Source organism: Poromitra crassiceps (genome assembly GCF_964638095.1).
Source record: "Poromitra crassiceps genome assembly, chromosome: 13".
NCBI lineage: Eukaryota > Metazoa > Chordata > Actinopteri > Beryciformes > Melamphaidae > Poromitra > Poromitra crassiceps.
The window spans coordinates 37,255,664-37,274,211 of record NC_139644.1 but is presented as its reverse complement, the minus strand read 5'-3'; the positions used below and the strand labels follow the sequence as shown (position 1 = coordinate 37,274,211).

Sequence of the window (18,548 nt, the reverse complement as noted above, 5' to 3'; positions counted from 1 at the left end):
GGTGTGTGATAGGGATGGGCACGAGTACTCGGGTACTCGGGTACTCGTTCATAACGTCAGTACTCGAGTAACGTTTCCGCTGTCCGGGTACTCGCCCCACCCCCCACCCCTTTAAAAATGGTCTAAATCTACGCATGCATCGTTATGTGGATCTGGCAGCATGAACTGCACGGGCGTCAAGTCAGCCAGAATGTACAAGTACAGTACGCTTTGTTGATTTCAAAATAAAAGGCTTATTGTAACGCAAGTTGTAACCTTATTTATTTTGAGTAATGCATTACAGCCATAGTTTCACGCCATATAACATCACAACGAGTATTTTGATACAAGGTTTGCTGCTTCGTTCGTTGAAATACCCTTTTCTCCTCCAACGTGCATAAATAAGCTATTTACTTTTGTTCAAGTAACATTATTTTGAAAGTTTTAACCGGAAGTTTTCCAGCTCATCCCGAAAATGGTGGCTGAAGATATGCTCCCGAAGGAGACAGATGCACGCTTCTTCATAGCGCACGCCCGATACAACTCATTCAAAACTTTGCAGTAGTTTACTGACTACACTGTCGTTTCCCATAACGTTAGTCACAAGAAATGTGGAGAAAGAATCGCTTTTTGGGAGACAATCGTTTCATGGTGATCACTATTTAGCTGCAGCTGTAACGTTAATCACACTGGTCAGTGGTCAGTTTTCACTTTTTGGCAGAACACCGGACCTTGTAATCCGTGGATTTACGTTAGTGTAAGTAAAATGGATGATACTGGACAATGGACATGTATTGGAATTGAGCCTTCGCTTGTTTCACAACAATATTGTCCGCTCCGAAGCGCTAATGCCATCCATCCAACCATCGGAGATGCTGTCTGAGGTAGGCTTTAGACGTTAGCTGAGCGTCACCTCACCTAATATCACAGTCAGTCAGTCCCTCTCCTCACATGCTCCAGGTAGCGCTTTCTCCATGCAAAAATGCAAACGTTATGTGTGAACAGCCCCACACACAGCAGATTACCCCTGCTCCGTCATTACCATAGTAATCACACAGACGCCCCCCCCCCCCCGCCCGCGCGAGTACTCGAGTACTCGTTCATAATACAAGGAGAGTACTCGAGTATTTAAATTGCTTAAAATGCCCATCCCTAGTGTGTGACGGCACAAATCTGACAAACTTCAGTAACTAAGGCAACAGACATTTAGGCAGCGGTCATATTTTGCCTCCTCTACATTGTCTTGCTCAGGACAGGTTGGGTAACTACTGTAACTGACCAGTCTGCAGTGCTTGTTATCTTATCGCCTTACACTGAAATGTGTTTTGAATCCATTTGATGGCTAACAATTGAAGAAGTGACTTCCCCACCGTGCTTGTTGTACAGCTGTGGTACTGACATGGCAGTGCACAAACAGTGATGTCAGCTCAGTTCTGATACATGCCAAATCATGCCGGCTGCCAGGGCTGCTTTTCCTGTCTCCAAACTAAGCTTGCTCTGTGGGTCAAATATAAAAGTATGACGAGCTGGCTACTACAGCCACCCAAAATACTCTGTCATGTTTGTGGCCATGACTTTGACTTAACATTGATCAAAACTGGACTGGTTAATGTTAAACCAAACGTCTAGCTCAGACAGAGGTTTTCAAAGTGGGAGGTGGGCCTCCCCAGGGGGGAGTCCAAGCAGTTTCAGGGAAGGCTCAGTTAATGGAAGTGAAAACAACAACATTACATTAGCTATCAAAATAAGATCACACAGAATAGCCTAAATGTGTGTGATTTGGTTAGAGAGATAGTTCAGGGATACAGTAGTTTTGGGGAATTTTACTGTTTTCCCACTTTCTCAGAGTCAGAAACTAATACATGCCATCAGACAGACCTTTTCATGCATTTGGTGTAGTCATATGTCAAACAGCAACATCAGTTGGCTCAATTGTTGACTGTCTGGGACCAAATAACTATGATCCCATAGGCCTCCAGGAATTGAGCGAGGGGGGTGCCTTTTTCCGAGCTTTGTCTGATGGGAGGCCCACAGTCTCAGACTTTGAAAACCCCTGGTCTGGCTTAACATATAGCTTCTTCTGACACCTTCTGCTTCTGACTTACCATCACGTTAGCCCAGACATGACAACCAGAGTGGCTTTCGTTTACAACAACATCTAACGTATGGAAAACTATCCAAAACGAGCAAACAAGCTAAACGTTATCCACACCCAAAACAGAGCTCGCTTCTGATAAACGCCAGGACAGGAAGCTTGCGGTCAAGACATAACTACTGTAATAATGACAACTGGCTAACGCCCAATGCTAGTGAGCTAAACTCGTCGTAAGCTAATGTTTTAGCGAGCTCAGCCTTTAGCTTAGCGTCGCTGTGTTGTGCTGCGACACTACAGGGCTTAGCTTTAGCTACCTAGGTTAGCTAAGCGTTTGTTATAAAGCTATCGATGTGGAATCTAATCATATTGCATATATCCTTACTTTGAAGTCGTTTCCACTGAGGTCTACTCCCCTTATGAAGGGAAGAACTCCGGTGGCAGCCATGTCTCGTTCAGAATGTCAGCCGCTCCTCTCGCCAGTCTATTTTGGTCTGAAGTTGAAGAGAAGTAGCAAAGAGGCGGACGCGTCGTCACTGTTCGTCACCGGTGCAGACAGACACCCTGACGTCACGTGACGTGTGTGCGTGCGTGCGCGTGCGTGCGTGCGTGCGTGTGTGTGCGTGTGTGTGTGTGTGTGTGTGTGTGTGTGTGTGTGTGTGTGTGTGTGTGTGTGTGCGTATGCGTGTGAGTGTGCGTGTGGGCGTGGTGTGTGTGTGTGTGTGTGTGTGTGTGTGTGTGTGTGTGTGTGTGTGTGTGCGCGTGCGTGCGTGCGTGTGCGTGTGTGTGGGTGGGTGTGGGTGTGGTGTGTGGGTGTGTCGTGTGTGTGGAGGGGGTAGGTAGATAAATACATATGCACACAAATATACATAATGTGTTTATTTATTTGACAAATTGCTTATTTTGTATTTATTTATTTTCATATTTAGCCTAATTACTCCAATGCGGATTGGGTAAACGTCCCAGTATGCTATATGTCTAATGTTTTTATTGTTTAATTTATGTCAAAACTCTGGCATGGTTCCCTTAAGCCTATAGGGTGTTCCAAATGGCCACTTCATGTTTTGGTCAATAAATAAATAAATAAATAATTAAACAATCTTAATACAAACTTGTTCTATTCGGAATCAGAATCCCTTTTATTGCCACAATATGCAAGATTAGATTACATACGAGGAATTTGTCTATTCAAATATGATTTATATTAGAGAGACAGACACACACGGGCAGTGGCGTTGGAAGTACTTTTAGGTAGGGGGTGCTGTCACCGATTCAACATTGGGGGGGACGGCTGACGGCGCCCGCAGGGCGCCAAAAAATTTGGCCACTTTGTCGCCAGATTAGAGGAATATTAATATTAAGATTAGACTGTTGTGTCATTATTCAGTCACCTTTTCTCACTCACCTCCATGTCACCACTTGCTCCCACTGCTGTGTTGGAATCCTCATTCTCTCTCCCACCCTTTTTGGACTTTTAGCCATATTTAGAGGAATATTAAATTTTAAATTAACATTAGGATTATACTGTTGTGATGTCATTATTCAGTGTCTTCTCCTCTTCTCTGCAGCATTACTCAATTTACCCTCAGGACTCAGGGACAGTGATAGCCTACCTGCTATTCCTCCGATATATCCAGGGCCGGATTAATAGTACCATGGGCCCCCGGTGCTATTCATTTTCTAAGCTATTCATTTAGCCTTTTAAGGTAGTCATAAAGATTATATCTTCCAGACTGAAATGTTATAACAGAAGTGGAGTATTGGCCAGAATTACATGAACATTTGGACACTTATTCAGCGGGTATTTTGCATGTTGCGTTCAGGTGCACTGTAAAAAAAAAAAAAAAAAAAAAAAAAAAATTTTTTTTTTTTTTTTTTTTTTTACATCTCTTGCCACCAGGGGGTGCTGCAGCGCCCACCGCACCGTGCTTCCAACGCCGTTGCACACGGGACAGAGGGCAGACACCGGACCATGCACCGGACACACGGTGCCGCTTGGGGGCGCCGAGGTTCTGTTGATTGGTTGCATTTTATCTTTCAATGAATTTCACTTCACACAAGGAATTGTGTCTGGTTATGAATACAGTTGAAAAAGAAGAGTTCAGTTTGATGACATTAACTGAACTGCTTATCTCGTCGTGACAACCTCTTTGCTTGATCTGGTCGTGACCATTCCACAGGCGCCGGTCGGTCAGAATCAGCTGCAAACACCAACACGACCGAGTCGTGTCAAGCCAATTAGAAATAGCCAGACTAATACAGGAAATGTAACGTTACCCTTCAAAATAAAAGTCTTCTTCAAGCACTTTGTAAGACTTTTGTGACACGCAAGTCCTTTATTTTGAAAGTTATAAGCGGAAATTCTATATGTGCTTTTTTGTTGTGGTTGTTTTGACACTGGTACCAGAGAAGACCCCAGCTGTCAGCTGTGCTGTTAGCTAACAGAAAAAAGACAGCTGTATTTTGGGGTTGACATTATGGATAAGAATGCCACGAGTTACAGTGTACAGCTGTATATTTACGACCTGTCAAGAGGAATGGCTCGCAGCCTCAGTCCCATCATGTTAGGTGAGTGACATCAAAAATCTCTTCCACCGCTGGCCTTGGCGACATTTCAGTGAGATAGGATGATGATGCTCTCGTCATAAGTCGCTTACTTCTCCTAGTCCTCGGCTACTATGATTTGGCCATGGTCCAGTTAAGTTTTACGCAAAATTATGTACGAAAAAAAGCGTGATTGACTTTCATTTTATTGTCAGGTACACCCTGATTAATATTAAGGTGTTGACGTCCATCCTGGTAGCACAAACTGTTAAATGCATGCATCCACTTGTTAGATGTGGTCCGTGGGGATGTTTTGTAGCCTAATTTTACATGCAAATCGACCACTTGTACTGTACCTGTTTGCAAATACATACAGTAGGTGGCAAAATATCTAAGGAGAGTAGTTTACCCGCCTTGTTTCCCGATACAGTTGATCTGAAAATAGGTGAGTAAACTGCCTTATTTCAAAGAGGTGGGTGAACTGTGTTTACCCTCCACTACACTCTAGCTAATAACACATGATTTACTATTCTCTGCTCACTAATATCCTTTTTTCTTACAGGAAAGCAACTGGATGGCATTTGGTATGAATTCCCCCCCCCCCCTCCCTTTTCCCGACTGTTAATGTTGCTTTTAAAGTCCACAGTCCAGGGTTATTGGCCTTGACCCAAATGCCTGGTTTAATACGTCAGTCCAGCTGGGTCATGAAAACCTATTGCTTCCCATGTTATGTGTGCTTCATCACAAATAGGCCAGGCAGTGACCCATATTTCTGGTCTCAACGCAGAGGTTAAGAAAGCAGGGATGAAAGGAAAAAGCCCACGCTAAAACACTTCAACACGATTAAAAACAGCTATTGGCGATGTTCTGTGTAGCTTTATGGGCCCAGTTTGCTAGAAGAAAAGTGTTCCACTATCTCAAACAGCTCTTTCTAGGCTCACCATTTTCCACTGACATTCAACAAGCAAGCATACAGGGAGAGAAATCCATTGAAGAGAAGGAAGATAGAACCATTTCTCCACTGGCAGTGGAGCCTCAATAGACCAGATGTAGACACAAGACCATGTTGCTTTTTGAGTAAGGAGAGTGAGACATAAAACTGACAGCTGAGTACAACCCGTTCATTCCTGGTGTCTTGTTGGAAGGCATTCTGGGGAAAGGTAGGAAATCAGTCAAATCGGATTTGGCTGTTCAATACAAATATTTGACTCTTTTCTTTTCTTTTTAATAAGACTATCTGGCAATCAGAAAATCCATTGGCATGAGCTTGTTTGATTTGTTTGTTTCATTGGGACTTGGCTTTACGGTATTGATATTGTTGTGTTGTTCTTCCAGGCACACGGCCATAGTTGTGTACGGGGACGAGTTCTTCTTCGGAGGGGTGGGGATCTCCAGCTGTTCGCCGGTGAGACTGCAACCAGGGAATTTGACGTTTGTTGTTTCCCACATTTCATCAAACGAGCCCACGATGAGAATGTAGGCCAACTAACTTCAGGCAGAGCAAAGCAAGGGAGTTTCAAACTTTTTTGGTGCTGAGGCTGTGGCCCACTTCCGCAAGATACATACAAACCCCAAGGTACGCAAAAGCTTCTAGACGAGTGTATTGCATCGTGCCTGGAAACCGAGAGCTAGAGAGAACCCGCTAACACCTGAAGAGGTTGCTGGTTTGATTCCTGGCACTAAGAAAGTGGTGATGTTGTTGTGTCATTGAACAGCGATGCTTCTTCAAAGTGACGACGAGTGACTGAACGTGTCACCATGTTGGTTGTTCATTGTTTTGAGGTATACCGTTCATTAGAAGGCTGCCTGTAAAATGACTAAACTACACTAGTTTAGTGGTTTAGTCATTTTACAGGAGGCCTTCTAATGAACGGTATCTACCTTATTTTTGAATGCCCCACTGTACAAATAATTGTGGGTACAAGTTCCGGTTTAACGTGACTTCTTTTTGTTGCAGCTTGCCATTTCCTTTGTTATACTCTGGCTGCAGACCCGAATTATAAACCGGAAACTGGAGTGCGTTATAAAAGTTATAAATATAGTCACGTTATAAAGAACTAACCAACGCTGGGTACATGTATAAAAACATGTATAATACAGCAATACTACATGAGTGATGCACCATTGGTTTGTGGACTCCCGATTTGAAGCCTCCAGTTTGTTGTTTTGGCCGCTGCCATCTTGGTTCTCCAGACCAGGGGTTTCCCACAGGGCTGCCTGCTATTGGTCCATGATCAGCAAGCTGCATGATCACTGGACAGGCCACCTGTCAATCACAACCAAAACATAATTTTTTTCTATCATCTATTTTACTCTAAACGGGTGAGTTATATAAAAATTCACCATTCACAGCTGTTATGACCATTCACAGCTGTTATGAAAGGTGAAATCAGCTATACAGACCAAAACCAGGCTGTAATCATGATTATTTCTGCTGTAAACTCAGACATTTTAACATTTAAAAAAAATGTTGCGATTTCTCGCATTGGCGTCAGTGCAGAAGTAGAAAGCTGTCCACTGGGTTTCATAACACGTGGTTTATCGGTATGTTGAGCTGATAAGCTGTGCTTGGAGCTTCCTAACTGACTATTGGCTATTGAGCAGCAGAAGGTAGCACAGCTCATAGATATTCTATAGAGGCTCATCTGGACTTTTGTAACGTTGGCAGTTGGGACTTTATTACTTCCTGGCTCATCAATAGCACTTTGCTCTTTCTGAACTCTTTAGTCTCCCTGGCTTCCTTCCAATCAATGGATGGACTTCCCCTGTCTTAAGAATACACACTATCTTAATACACACTGTCTTAAGAATACACACTATCTTAATACACACTGTCTTAAGAATACACACTATCTTAATACACACTGTCTTAAGAATACACACTATCTTAATACACACTGTCTTAAGAATACACACTATCTTAATACACACTGTCTTAAGAATACACACTATTGAAGTTCAGTTGATCCTTGGACTTCTTGAATGCTTCTTTTGTGTGTATTGTAATGGAGATCCTGCCTGTATCCTAAATAACTAGTGAGGGTACTATTTCTGATCATAATTTTAGATTACCATTAAGTGCTGTCTGTCTGTCTGCCTGTCTGTCTGTGTGTCTGTCTGTCTGTCTGTCTGTCTGTCTGTCTGTCTGTCTGTGTGTCTGTCTGTCTGCCTGCCTGCCTGCCTGTCTGTCTGTCTGTCTGTCTGTCTGTCTGTCTCTCTGCCTGTCTGTCTGTCTGCGTGTCTGTCTGTCTCTCTGTCTGTCTGTCTGTCTGCATGTCTGTCTGTCTCTCTGTCTGCCTATCTGTCTGTCTGTCAGGGTGGGACGATGCTCGGTCCTCCAGACACAGTAGTGGAGCTGGGAGAGACTGAGCTGTCAGAGGAGATCTTCATGGACTACCTCTCTTCCTTGGGAGAAAGCGCATACAGGTATCTCTCTCTCTCTCTCTCTCTCTCTCTCTCTCTCTCTCTCTCTCTCTCTCTCTCACACACACACTTTACAATACACTTTATTGATATAGAGATGATCTAACAGCTTACTTTACAAAGTAGTTGACACAAAATCCTTGATGATAATCCTACAGTCTATAATATTTTTGGTGACTATGAACTAGTGGTGGTCTTCTCTACTCCTTGCCTTAGAGCAGAAAGCTTGTCAAGGTGAAGGTGAGACAGCCTTAACAATAATTGTTTATTCACCATAAAAATAGATCTGAAAACCTCAACCTGTTCTCTGATGACTGATCTTCCGCTCCCTCGCTCTGCCCCCTAGTGGACAGGACTGGCAACTGCAATTTGTTTGTTATGTAACAATTAAAATTAGGTTATATACACTATAAGGTATATCAATTAATGCTTCAGGTAAGACAGTCTGGATACATTTTGTCAAATTTTCAAAGGGTTATTTGTTGCCAAATTCAAAATTCTGACCAGTTCAGTCTATAGGCGAAAGATACATCTGTTTATCTTTAGCATCTTTTTGTTGTCTAGTCAAAATCCTCTGAAACAGTTGTCGGATTCATTCATGTTTCCTTTCTTTCTTCCAGAGGTGACAGGTATCGGCTGTTTGAGCACAACTGCAACACGTTCACCAACGAGGTGGCTCAGTTCCTCACGGGCAGGTCCATCCCCTCGTACATCACCGACCTTCCATCTGAAGTGCTCTCCACGTGAGTGTGTCTCAGTCTGCCTGTGGAGGTGGAGATGCAGTCAGGCTCTGAAGTTGGTATCTGCCATGCATGCATCAGACGGCATCAGAAAATTGGTCTTTGTTCATCAATAAGGGGCACCCACCACTTCTAAATTAATGCCTTAATGATACAGCGTTTTAGCTCTTTGCTTGTTCTGAAGCTTTGTCCATGCAGGCCACCATATGCTCTCTGTTACACTGATCCAATCAAAATGTTGAATTTAGTTGCGCTTAATGATGAATCACAAACTTGATCTATTGTAGTAAGTTGCTCAGTTTTAAATGACCATCAATAGCTGATTTTATAAACAGAATAGCGTGGAAAACAGGTAAGGGACATATGTATTTGAAAAATTTAATATTTTTGCTGGTCAAAATGATTCTTAGGTGGTACATTTTGTAGTTTACCTGTCCTTGGCAAGCAAACCAAAAGTGAAATTCTAGTTTTTGCTGTTCACCTGCTGCAGTAATAGTCCAGGATTACAGTATCACTCCATACAGCAGACAAACTCATTTTGGTCTATTTTCAGTGGTCACAAGGCACAAGGAATGATCTGGCCATCAGCAGAGGTTGCGTTTACCCCGCTAGCCGGGCGCTTCTCGCTCATACTAAGCATTAGCGCCCGGGGATCCACTTAGCATTCCCCATCAGACCAGCGTTCCGATCTCGCGGCTACATCTTAAAATATTATTTACCTGAGCCAGAAAGTTGAAGTGAAGACCCTATCCGATGCACAACATCCTCTTCTAGATAGCGACAGATGACACCACTTCCAACTTCCAACTCGACGTAAAAGTGGATTTTATGCAACAAGTTGGAAGCGTCTGTTATTTAGAAGAAGAGGATGTTAGGCATCGGATAGGGTCTTCACTTTAAGGTTGCGTTAGACTTTCTTGTTGCGTCTCATTTCGACAGACAGGGTCGTAAAAATTTGGTCAATCTATTATTACCTGTGTTGAAATGATAGAAAGCCTTCAGATCTTTCTGTCGTTGTTAAAAATAATCGGTAAAAGACCGAAAATATTCGGTTAACGCCACCGCTGGCCACCAGTCATTTGAGAGTTTTCTGCGACAGTGTGCCCATTCAGTTTGACTTTGCTGCAGTCAAGAGAAAACAGGCAGCAGTAGAGTTGCTGTGGTCCTGAAGAGAAAACAGGCAGCAGTAGAGTTGCTGTGGTCCTGAAGAGAAAACAGGCAGCAGTAGTTGCTGTGGTCCTGATGAAAACAGGCAGCAGTAGTTGCTGTGGTCCTGATGAAAACAGGCAGCAGTAGAGTTGCTGTGGTCCTGATGAAAACAGGCAGCAGTAGAGTTGCTGTGGTCCTGATGAAAACAGGCAGCAGTAGAGTTGCTGTGGTCCTGATGAAAACAGGCAGCAGTAGAGTTGCTGTGGTCCTGATGAAAACAGGCAGCAGTAGAGTTGCTGTGGTCCTGATGAAAACAGGCAGCAGTAGTTGCTGTGGTCCTGATGAAAACAGGCAGCAGTAGAGTTGCTGTGGTCCTGATGAAAACAGGCAGCAGTATAGTTGATGTGGTCCTGATGAAAACAGGCAGCAGTATAGTTGCTGTGGTCCTGATGAAAACAGGCAGCAGTAGAGTTGCTGTGGTCCTGATGAAAACAGGCAGCAGTAGAGTTGCTGTGGTCCTGATGAAAACAGGCAGCAGTAGAGTTGCTGTGGTCCTGAAGAGAAACAGGCAGCAGTAGAGTTGCTGTGGTCCTGAAGAGAAACAGGCAGCAGTAGAGTTGCTGTGGTCCTGAAGATAAAACAGGCAGCAGTAGTTGCTGTGGTCCTGAAGAGAAAACAGGCAGCAGTAGTTGCTGTGGTCCTGATGAAAACAGGCAGCATTAGTTGCTGTGGTCCTGATGAAAACAGGCAGCATTAGTTGCTGTGGTCCTGATGAAAACAGGCAGCATTAGTTGCTGTGGTCCTGATGAAAACAGGCAGCAGTAGAGTTGCTGTGGTCCTGATGAAAACAGGCAGCAGTAGTTGCTGTGGTCCTGATGAAAACAGGCAGCAGTAGAGTTGCTGTGATCCTGAAGAGAAACAGGCAGCATTAGTTGCTGTGGTCCTGATGAAAACAGGCAGCAGTAGAGTTGCTGTGATCCTGAAGAGAAACAGGCAGCATTAGTTGCTGTGGTCCTGATGAAAACAGGCAGCAGTAGAGTTGCTGTGGTCCTGAAGAGAAAACAGGCAGCAGTAGAGTTGCTGTGGTCCTGAAGAGAAAACAGGCAGCAGTAGAGTTGCTGTGGTCCTGAAGAGAAAACAGGCAGCAGTAGAGTTGCTGTGGTCCTGATGAAAACAGGCAGCAGTAGAGTTGCTGTGGTCCTGATGAAAACAGGCAGCAGTAGAGTTGCTGTGGTCCTGATGAAAACAGGCAGCAGTAGTTGCTGTGGTCCTGATGAAAACAGGCAGCAGTAGAGTTGCTGTGATCCTGAAGAGAAACAGGCAGCATTAGTTGCTGTGGTCCTGATGAAAACAGGCAGCAGTAGAGTTGCTGTGGTCCTGAAGAGAAAACAGGCAGCAGTAGAGTTGCTGTGGTCCTGAAGAGAAAACAGGCAGCAGTAGAGTTGCTGTGGTCCTGAAGAGAAAACAGGCAGCAGTAGTTGCTGTGGTCCTGATGAAAACAGGCAGCAGTAGAGTTGCTGTGGTCCTGATGAAAACAGGCAGCAGTAGAGTTGCTGTGGTCCTGATGAAAACAGGCAGCAGTAGAGTTGCTGTGGTCCTGATGAAAACAGGCAGTAGAGTTGCTGTGGTCCTGATGAAAACAGGCAGCAGTAGAGTTGCTGTGGTCCTGAAGATAAAACAGGCAGCAGTAGAGTTGCTGTGGTCCTGAAGATAAAACAGGCAGTAGAGTTGCTGTGGTCCTGATGAAAACAGGCAGCAGTAGAGTTGCTGTGGTCCTGATGAAAACAGGCAGCAGTAGAGTTGCTGTGGTCCTGATGAAAACAGGCAGCAGTAGAGTTGCTGTGATCCTGAAGAGAAACAGGCAGTAGAGTTGCTGTGGTCCTGATGAAAACAGGCAGCAGTAGAGTTGCTGTGATCCTGAAGAGAAACAGGCAGCAGTAGAGTTGCTGTGGTCCTGATGAAAACAGGCAGCAGTAGAGTTGCTGTGGTCCTGAAGATAAAACAGGCAGTAGAGTTGCTGTGGTCCTGATGAAAACAGGCAGCAGTAGAGTTGCTGTGGTCCTGAAGATAAAACAGGCAGCAGTAGAGTTGCTGTGGTCCTGAAGATAAAACAGGCAGCAGTAGAGTTGCTGTGGTCCTGATGAAAACAGGCAGTAGAGTTGCTGTGGTCCTGATGAAAACAGGCAGCAGTAGAGTTGCTGTGGTCCTGAAGATAAAACAGGCAGCAGTAGAGTTGCTGTGGTCCTGATGTCAAGTCAACTTTATTTATAGAGCACTTAAATACAAATTATTACACTGTTAAAGTGCTTTACAGTGTGTGCACTTGTTCAAAGTGCTGCGCAGAACAGAAAAAGCCAAGGAGAATGCAGACAAAGCATATTAAACGCACGGGCAGTTTGCGCACACACGCACGTACACACACACACGCACATGCACACACACACACACACACACACACACACACACGCACGTACACACACACACACACACACATGCACGCACATACACACACACACCCACACACACACATGCATAATGCAACCATTACCTTTGCTACCCCTGCAGTTAGCATACAACCTTCCTAGATGAATGGTCCTTACAGCAGTGAAGCTGCCCTGAGAAGTTCTCTGTATACGTGACCATTCATTTACCATAACTCTCTGTGCTGTACGTGGTTGTTCATTTACCATAACTGTGTGAAGAGATGCTCACATGCATGGCAGCACAATGCACTATAGTGTGGGAAAAGTACACTTAGCGGCCGTGTCCACAGGGAACGTTTTCTTCAGCTCAGAATGCTTTGAAAATCATGTCCAGGGCGCTTCCAACACGCACAGACACACACAGCACTTTACACCTGCAGCCACATTTGGCAACGTTTAGATTTAAGGCAGCTAAACCAAAACATGTTTCAGTCTGAAAAAAAGACCTTCTCCCCTTCTCCCCTCCACTCTCCCCCCCTCTCCCTCCCTGTAGGCCATTTGGCCAGATCCTCCGGCCCATCCTGGACTCCATCCACATCGCCCCTCCAGGGGGGAACGTCATCAACGGAGGGAGAAACAACTAAGCAAAGTGCATCCAAAGTCACAGGGCATCCTGAAGGTCTCTTCCATTGTACTCAGGCAGCCAGAAGAAGTCTGGAACTCATATTCTCTCTCTTTGTCTCTGTTCTAATAACAGTATTGCACACTGCTATCCAAGCATATAGCCATGTTGGAAGCTGAAGCTGAGACACGGATTGGCCAGTTGAGCCTTCTCCAGTCCAAACCTCATGTCAGTTTCTCAAACAGCCACTTTGGCAGCTAACCAACCATCATTGTGGAGATCCTTTCTTCTCCTTCAAATAGTTGGTTGGTAAATGTTGAAAGAGGCCGGTGAAGTTGTGGACAAAACACTCCACTGAATGTTTCCTCCACTGAATGTTGGTTCTTATTATCCGGGAGGGAAGTGAGATATCCGACCAATAGAACATAATACCAACTAACTTAAAACCATATCAGCTTTTCACACAGTACAGATGTTATGCTACTCATCTAACTTGGCCGTCTTACTGCCACATTTCCAAGGTGCTGCTGTGCTGCCGTGGTAGCAGTGAGGTGGGCGGGGCAGCAGTGAGAGGGGGCGTGTCAGCAGTGAGAGGGGGCGTGGCAGAAGTGAGGGGGGGGGGGGCTTTTGTAAAGAACAAAGAAAAGATTTCAATGACAAAAGCCCCCAATTTAGCGCTGTGGCAGTACTGCAGCAAAGTTGAGTGACAGCTGTAGCAGCGACGCATCATATGATGCGCTTGTCTTCTTATGGTAGACAGCCGTCCACGTGAGAGTCGCCTGCTGCCGACTACAATGGGATGAACCTGAGTGTCTGCCCTTGTATTTACCTCATGTAGAAGAGACAGTCGGGCTTGAGAGACTTAACAGGAAGTGTAAACACAATCGCAAGTTCCTGATTGTGTTTTTCCACTTCCTGTGACTCATAAACCTAGTCTGACTCAATTATGTGAGTCAGACTAGGTTTGACCAGGTGAGCCAGACTAGTTTGAGCAGGTAAAACAGCCGGCGTTCTGAACAGGAAGTCGTGACACAATGGGTCAAGTGGGCGGGGCTACATAAGGTGAATAGATATGTTTTAATTACGATATTGACTTTCAGTGGATGTGGGTTAATGGAGGGTTGAATCTCAGCGGGTCTGTAACTGTCAATCATTTTGCTTTTGTACCTGTTCTGTTTGTTGTTGTTGTTGTTGTGTTTTTGTTTTTTTTACATTTTGTTATATGTTGGTAGATTATCTCCCACCAGCAATGCTTTTTGTACCTGGAATATTTCTTTCTGTTTTTTGAGTTTAGTTCAACTCTTTCGGGGTTGCCCACTGACCTGATCTTTCCCCTAGTTGTTGATATGACAAACAGTAGCCATGTACTAAATGATGCCTAACAGCATATTACAAGACGAGAGGGAGGGGACATCATAAGTCATCTCGAGGGTTTATATCTATGTATATCAGGGCTGGACTCAGTTCAGCATCGATCCAGTTATTTCTACTTGTAAGTAAACAGTACATCATGCACATGTTTGTGTTTATGGGCAGGCACCATGGCGTTCTCCAAGCATTCCACTCATTCAATTCCCAGCGTTCGATGTTGTTTCTCAATAGGCTGGATAAGTCGGCCTACGTCCTCTCTCTGATTTCATTGAATTCAAAGTGAATTTATCCTCAGGCCTGCTGTGTGGCAGATCACTTACCGTTCTGTAGGAGACCTGTGTTTTCAGCCCCAGTGGAGGAGTGCTGATCCTAGATCTGAAGATCTGATGCGATCCATGCTCAGCACCCCTCCGAAACGCATTGTTGCTCTGAAATGATCGGTGCCATGGGGTCATGTGCCTGGAGTAGGTGGAGTTTGCCTGGGGAAACGAAATTCACTCTAAAAGGCAGGGCAACTTATTAGTTGGGCAATGACTGGAAAGTTGCCATGTGTACTGTCAACTTAACAGTGACCTGTTTGAATCGTGTAACAGCCACCAGAGTGTGTTTGATTTATACACCTCTGTGCCTTCACTTCCCTCTGCTTGGCTACACTCACACTGTTTCTGTTGACAACATTGGATGAAAGACCTTATGAACGAATACGATTCTGTCAGCTACATGACACAACTATAACTACAAGTAGATTATGTACAGTGAGTATAGATCAATATCTGGCTCCGTAATACAATATAAAACATAACATTTTTAACTCTCAAACTACTCTGTCAAACTATAGCAATAGCTAATCTTACAGGACAAACAACATCATACAGTAGTAAGTAGTATAAGTACCGGTAGGTCAATGTCCCTGACAAATTATAGTTGCTGGACCATCGCCATGTCTGGGTGCAATAATAATTAGTACAGCCTCTACTTCTTTTCTGACACCTTCAAGTCTGCATCTCACCTAAAGTATCTGGGTGTGTGTCTGCAGCTCCTGTGTACATTTCTACACATTAACACAGTTACTACTACTAAGCCTGAACCTTATGAGTCTTTCCCTCCCAAAACAATGAAGTGTGGGATGAACGAAAAAGCACAGAAAAACAAAAGAAATCTTAAGGGGAACTACCTCAACATTAACTTTCAGCGTGTGGTCCTGCAAAAGTAGAACATTCTTAGGAATCGGTATACTTTCAGAGCATAACAACTTAAGGTGAAGTTGTAGAGGAATTCTCCTTTAAGATGCCAGAAAGAGGTGATTTTGAGGTCTGGGCCTGTATTTGTCAACAGCCTTCTATCCAACTAAATGACAACAAGCTAACCTGACCACTGAAATGTATCATTGCACAAGTCACCCCTTATTTCCCTGCTGTCTGTTAGTGTTTATTATTTTAAATCCAATTCATAGCTTTCAAGGGGCGTTACGTGCTGCCGGGAACGCCCACCTGACGGTCAAACAGTACTGCTAAGTACTGTTTGAGCGGACGACAGCACAGGCATCACTACAGTATCTTCTCTTTTAGCAATAGTCTCACTAATCCCACAGTGGTTTACCTGCTTTTGAGATCGGCAAAAAATAGTTTGCTTCTGTCTCACCCGTTCTCCCTCTCTCTTCACACGCGACGAGGGCTGTGCTCTCTCTCCACAACATTATAAAAACGAGTCCGCACTCCGCACGCAGTTTGTTGTGAAACAATTTCTCCGAACTGCAATGTGTTGGACAGTAACGTTAACGATAGTTCGGTTTGTTTGAAGTGCCCAAAACGTGCAGTTTGTTTAGATATCGTTCTTTTTCAACGCTTGATAGATGGTCTAAATATTCCTGACTGGAAACTGGTGGAAAAAAGACCGCTTTTTGCTGGAGCTGCGTCTGGTCAGTGTTCAGCGCCATTGTTGTTTTGAGTTTTGACCGCCAGAATGGGCGTTCCTTGTACTTACGTAACGCCCCTTGAAAGCTATGAATTGCTGGCTGCTACCTATAATGTAAAATTGCAACAGATATTTATGAATAATATATTATTCGTTATCGAATTTATTTCATTCTGTTAGGTTATGTATGTTTATTGCATTTTGTTTTTCATCATTTGTGTATCTGGATTTTGTAATTCTATCTACACATAAAGCCGTCGACTGAAAATTGTTACCATCCCTGGTGTTACTTTGACTGTTTCGATCAGCTTGTCACAATGTTTTCACGTGCGAGTCTGAAGTCCTATACACGTGCATGACTTCTGTTTGACATCGTTTATTTATATAGCACATTATAGCAACGAGGTAATTGAAAGTGCTTTAATACATAAAACATTAAAAGCATTGAGACAAAGTAAAAAGAAGAAGATCAAATTCATGTAAAAGAACACACAAAATGCATGACACTAAAGACTTTTCACATATAGTCACAGACAGCGCCATGCAGCAAGCATGCAGATTCAGAGCACTGCGTTGCATAGACTCCCATATAGACACACAGTGGAGTGTTTCAGATGCGTGAGATGCCAGGTGCTTGCTGAAGGCTGGTAGAGGTGAGCTTCGCTGCAGTTCTAAAGGCATCCACCAATAGGCACTGTTGCTCTATCTCTCTAGTGACGCATGTTGTGGATGGAGAGGTGTAGAGTACAGTAGCGGGGCTTTGACCTGAAGGTTGCCGTTTCAAATCCCAGGACTGACTGTGAAAATCAAAGCAGGAAAGTGAATGAGCAGTGGTGTCCAACAGATAGGCCTACTATCAACAATGATTATCAAGGTGCCCTTAAGCTATAGACAACTGCTAATATGCTGGGCAGCTCCCAGGTGTGAATGAGGTATGCGGGAATACATCCATGCTCAGCAGTACTCTGGGAAAAATAAAATGTAAAAAGATTAAAAATCAATCACTGGCCGCTTTTGGAGGCCGTGTGAATAGACTATAATGCTTTCATCTGAGTTCGGAACAGACAAATAGGAACAAATTGAGGAATAAGGATAAGGTTGAGTGAGAGGGGGAGGAAATCCTTCTTTAATCTACATTGCCTTTAAATGTGACCGGTGTGGATATCATTAAAGTGCTGAGAATGTGAGTTTAGCTCTGGCCTCCGACGGGAAAGTAAAAGCCAAGTTCAAATGATTCAGCTATTTGTCCAAGTGTTTATGTTTTGGACTGGCATGACTTATAATATTCCACATCTGATAAATTCTCAACAATTAAAGTTCATCATTCAATTATTTATATAACATAGCATACTGTCTGTCAGGGGTCTTCAGACTGGCCCTCTTATAATGAATGCATGCAGGCCTTTTCTCTCCTGGCTCTGGGCGGGGAAGTCGCTGAATCAGCTCGTAGTAGCAGAATTATGAGCGGCCCGTGTGACGGTTGATAAACGTTAACCTTCCCTCCACATCAAGGGCAGCAACGGCGCTGGAAGCATGGTGCGGTGGGCGCTGCAGCACCCCCTGGTGGCAAGAGATTTTTTTATTTATTTTTATTTTTATTTTTTTACAGTGCACCTGAACGCAACATGCAAAATACCCGCTGAATAAATGTCCAAATGTTCATGTAATTCTGGCCAATACTCCACTTCTGTTATAACATTTCAGTCTGGAAGATATTGGCCCCTATTCTCCCACAGGCCTTCGGCGCTAAAACGGGCCTTCGGCGCTAAAAAACGTGCCTTGCGCCTGCCTCGGGAAGATATCAATATGGCTTTACGCTGCCAAATGCGCTTTAGGCCGAATGGGCGATGCGCACTCCCTGAATGGGCGAGAATGGGCATTTCGGCGTTAAATATCGGCCTAATGATATCTTCCCACCTGCCGTAAATTTTGCGCTTTTGAAAACCAGGCCTATTCAGTGCGCTGGTTGCGTGGAGCGCTCCCCTCTGGCTCCCCTCTGTCTCCCTTCTCTGTGTCACTCTCTCCCTCTCTCCTCAGTCTGACAGGCACAATACGACTCTTTCTCTCTGACTCCCTCGCTCAGACAGACACAACACACTTCCCATAGGAAAAATAAGTTGTAAGTTCACTGCCTGGCATGTCCCAGCATGCATTGTGGTACTCCAGTTCGCTACTAAATAGCAACCAAATGAGCCGAAAACCTATATAAAGGTAGATCTAAATAATGTGTAATGGTAACACAACCTGCAATTGTAGAACATTTCAATATTGGACCAAATAAAACATTGAAA

General features: G+C 44.2%; 2 protein-coding genes across 2 annotated transcripts in view; one reads left to right on the top strand and one right to left on the bottom strand.

The window, feature by feature from the left end:
• The window catches only part of flii (FLII actin remodeling protein), a 36,848-nt gene extending 34,277 nt beyond the window's left edge, over positions 1-2,571 (bottom strand). Inside the window, exon 1 of the mRNA XM_083650187.1 lies at positions 2,457-2,571. Coding sequence (XP_083506313.1) covers positions 2,457-2,519 — 63 coding nt within the window. The 5' untranslated portion in view covers positions 2,520-2,571. The remainder of the gene's footprint in view (positions 1-2,456) is intronic.
• A 1,977-nt stretch (positions 2,572-4,548) lies between these two features.
• On the top strand, positions 4,549-12,994 carry desi1a (desumoylating isopeptidase 1a; the record flags this gene model as incomplete). The annotated part of the gene is made up of 6 exons (XM_083650214.1): positions 4,549-4,639; positions 5,178-5,199; positions 5,951-6,020; positions 7,932-8,041; positions 8,659-8,781; positions 12,904-12,994. 6 exons carry the CDS (start codon positions 4,549-4,551, stop codon positions 12,992-12,994), a joined length of 507 nt encoding a protein of 168 aa, XP_083506340.1.
• Positions 12,995-18,548: the final 5,554 nt, after the last annotated feature.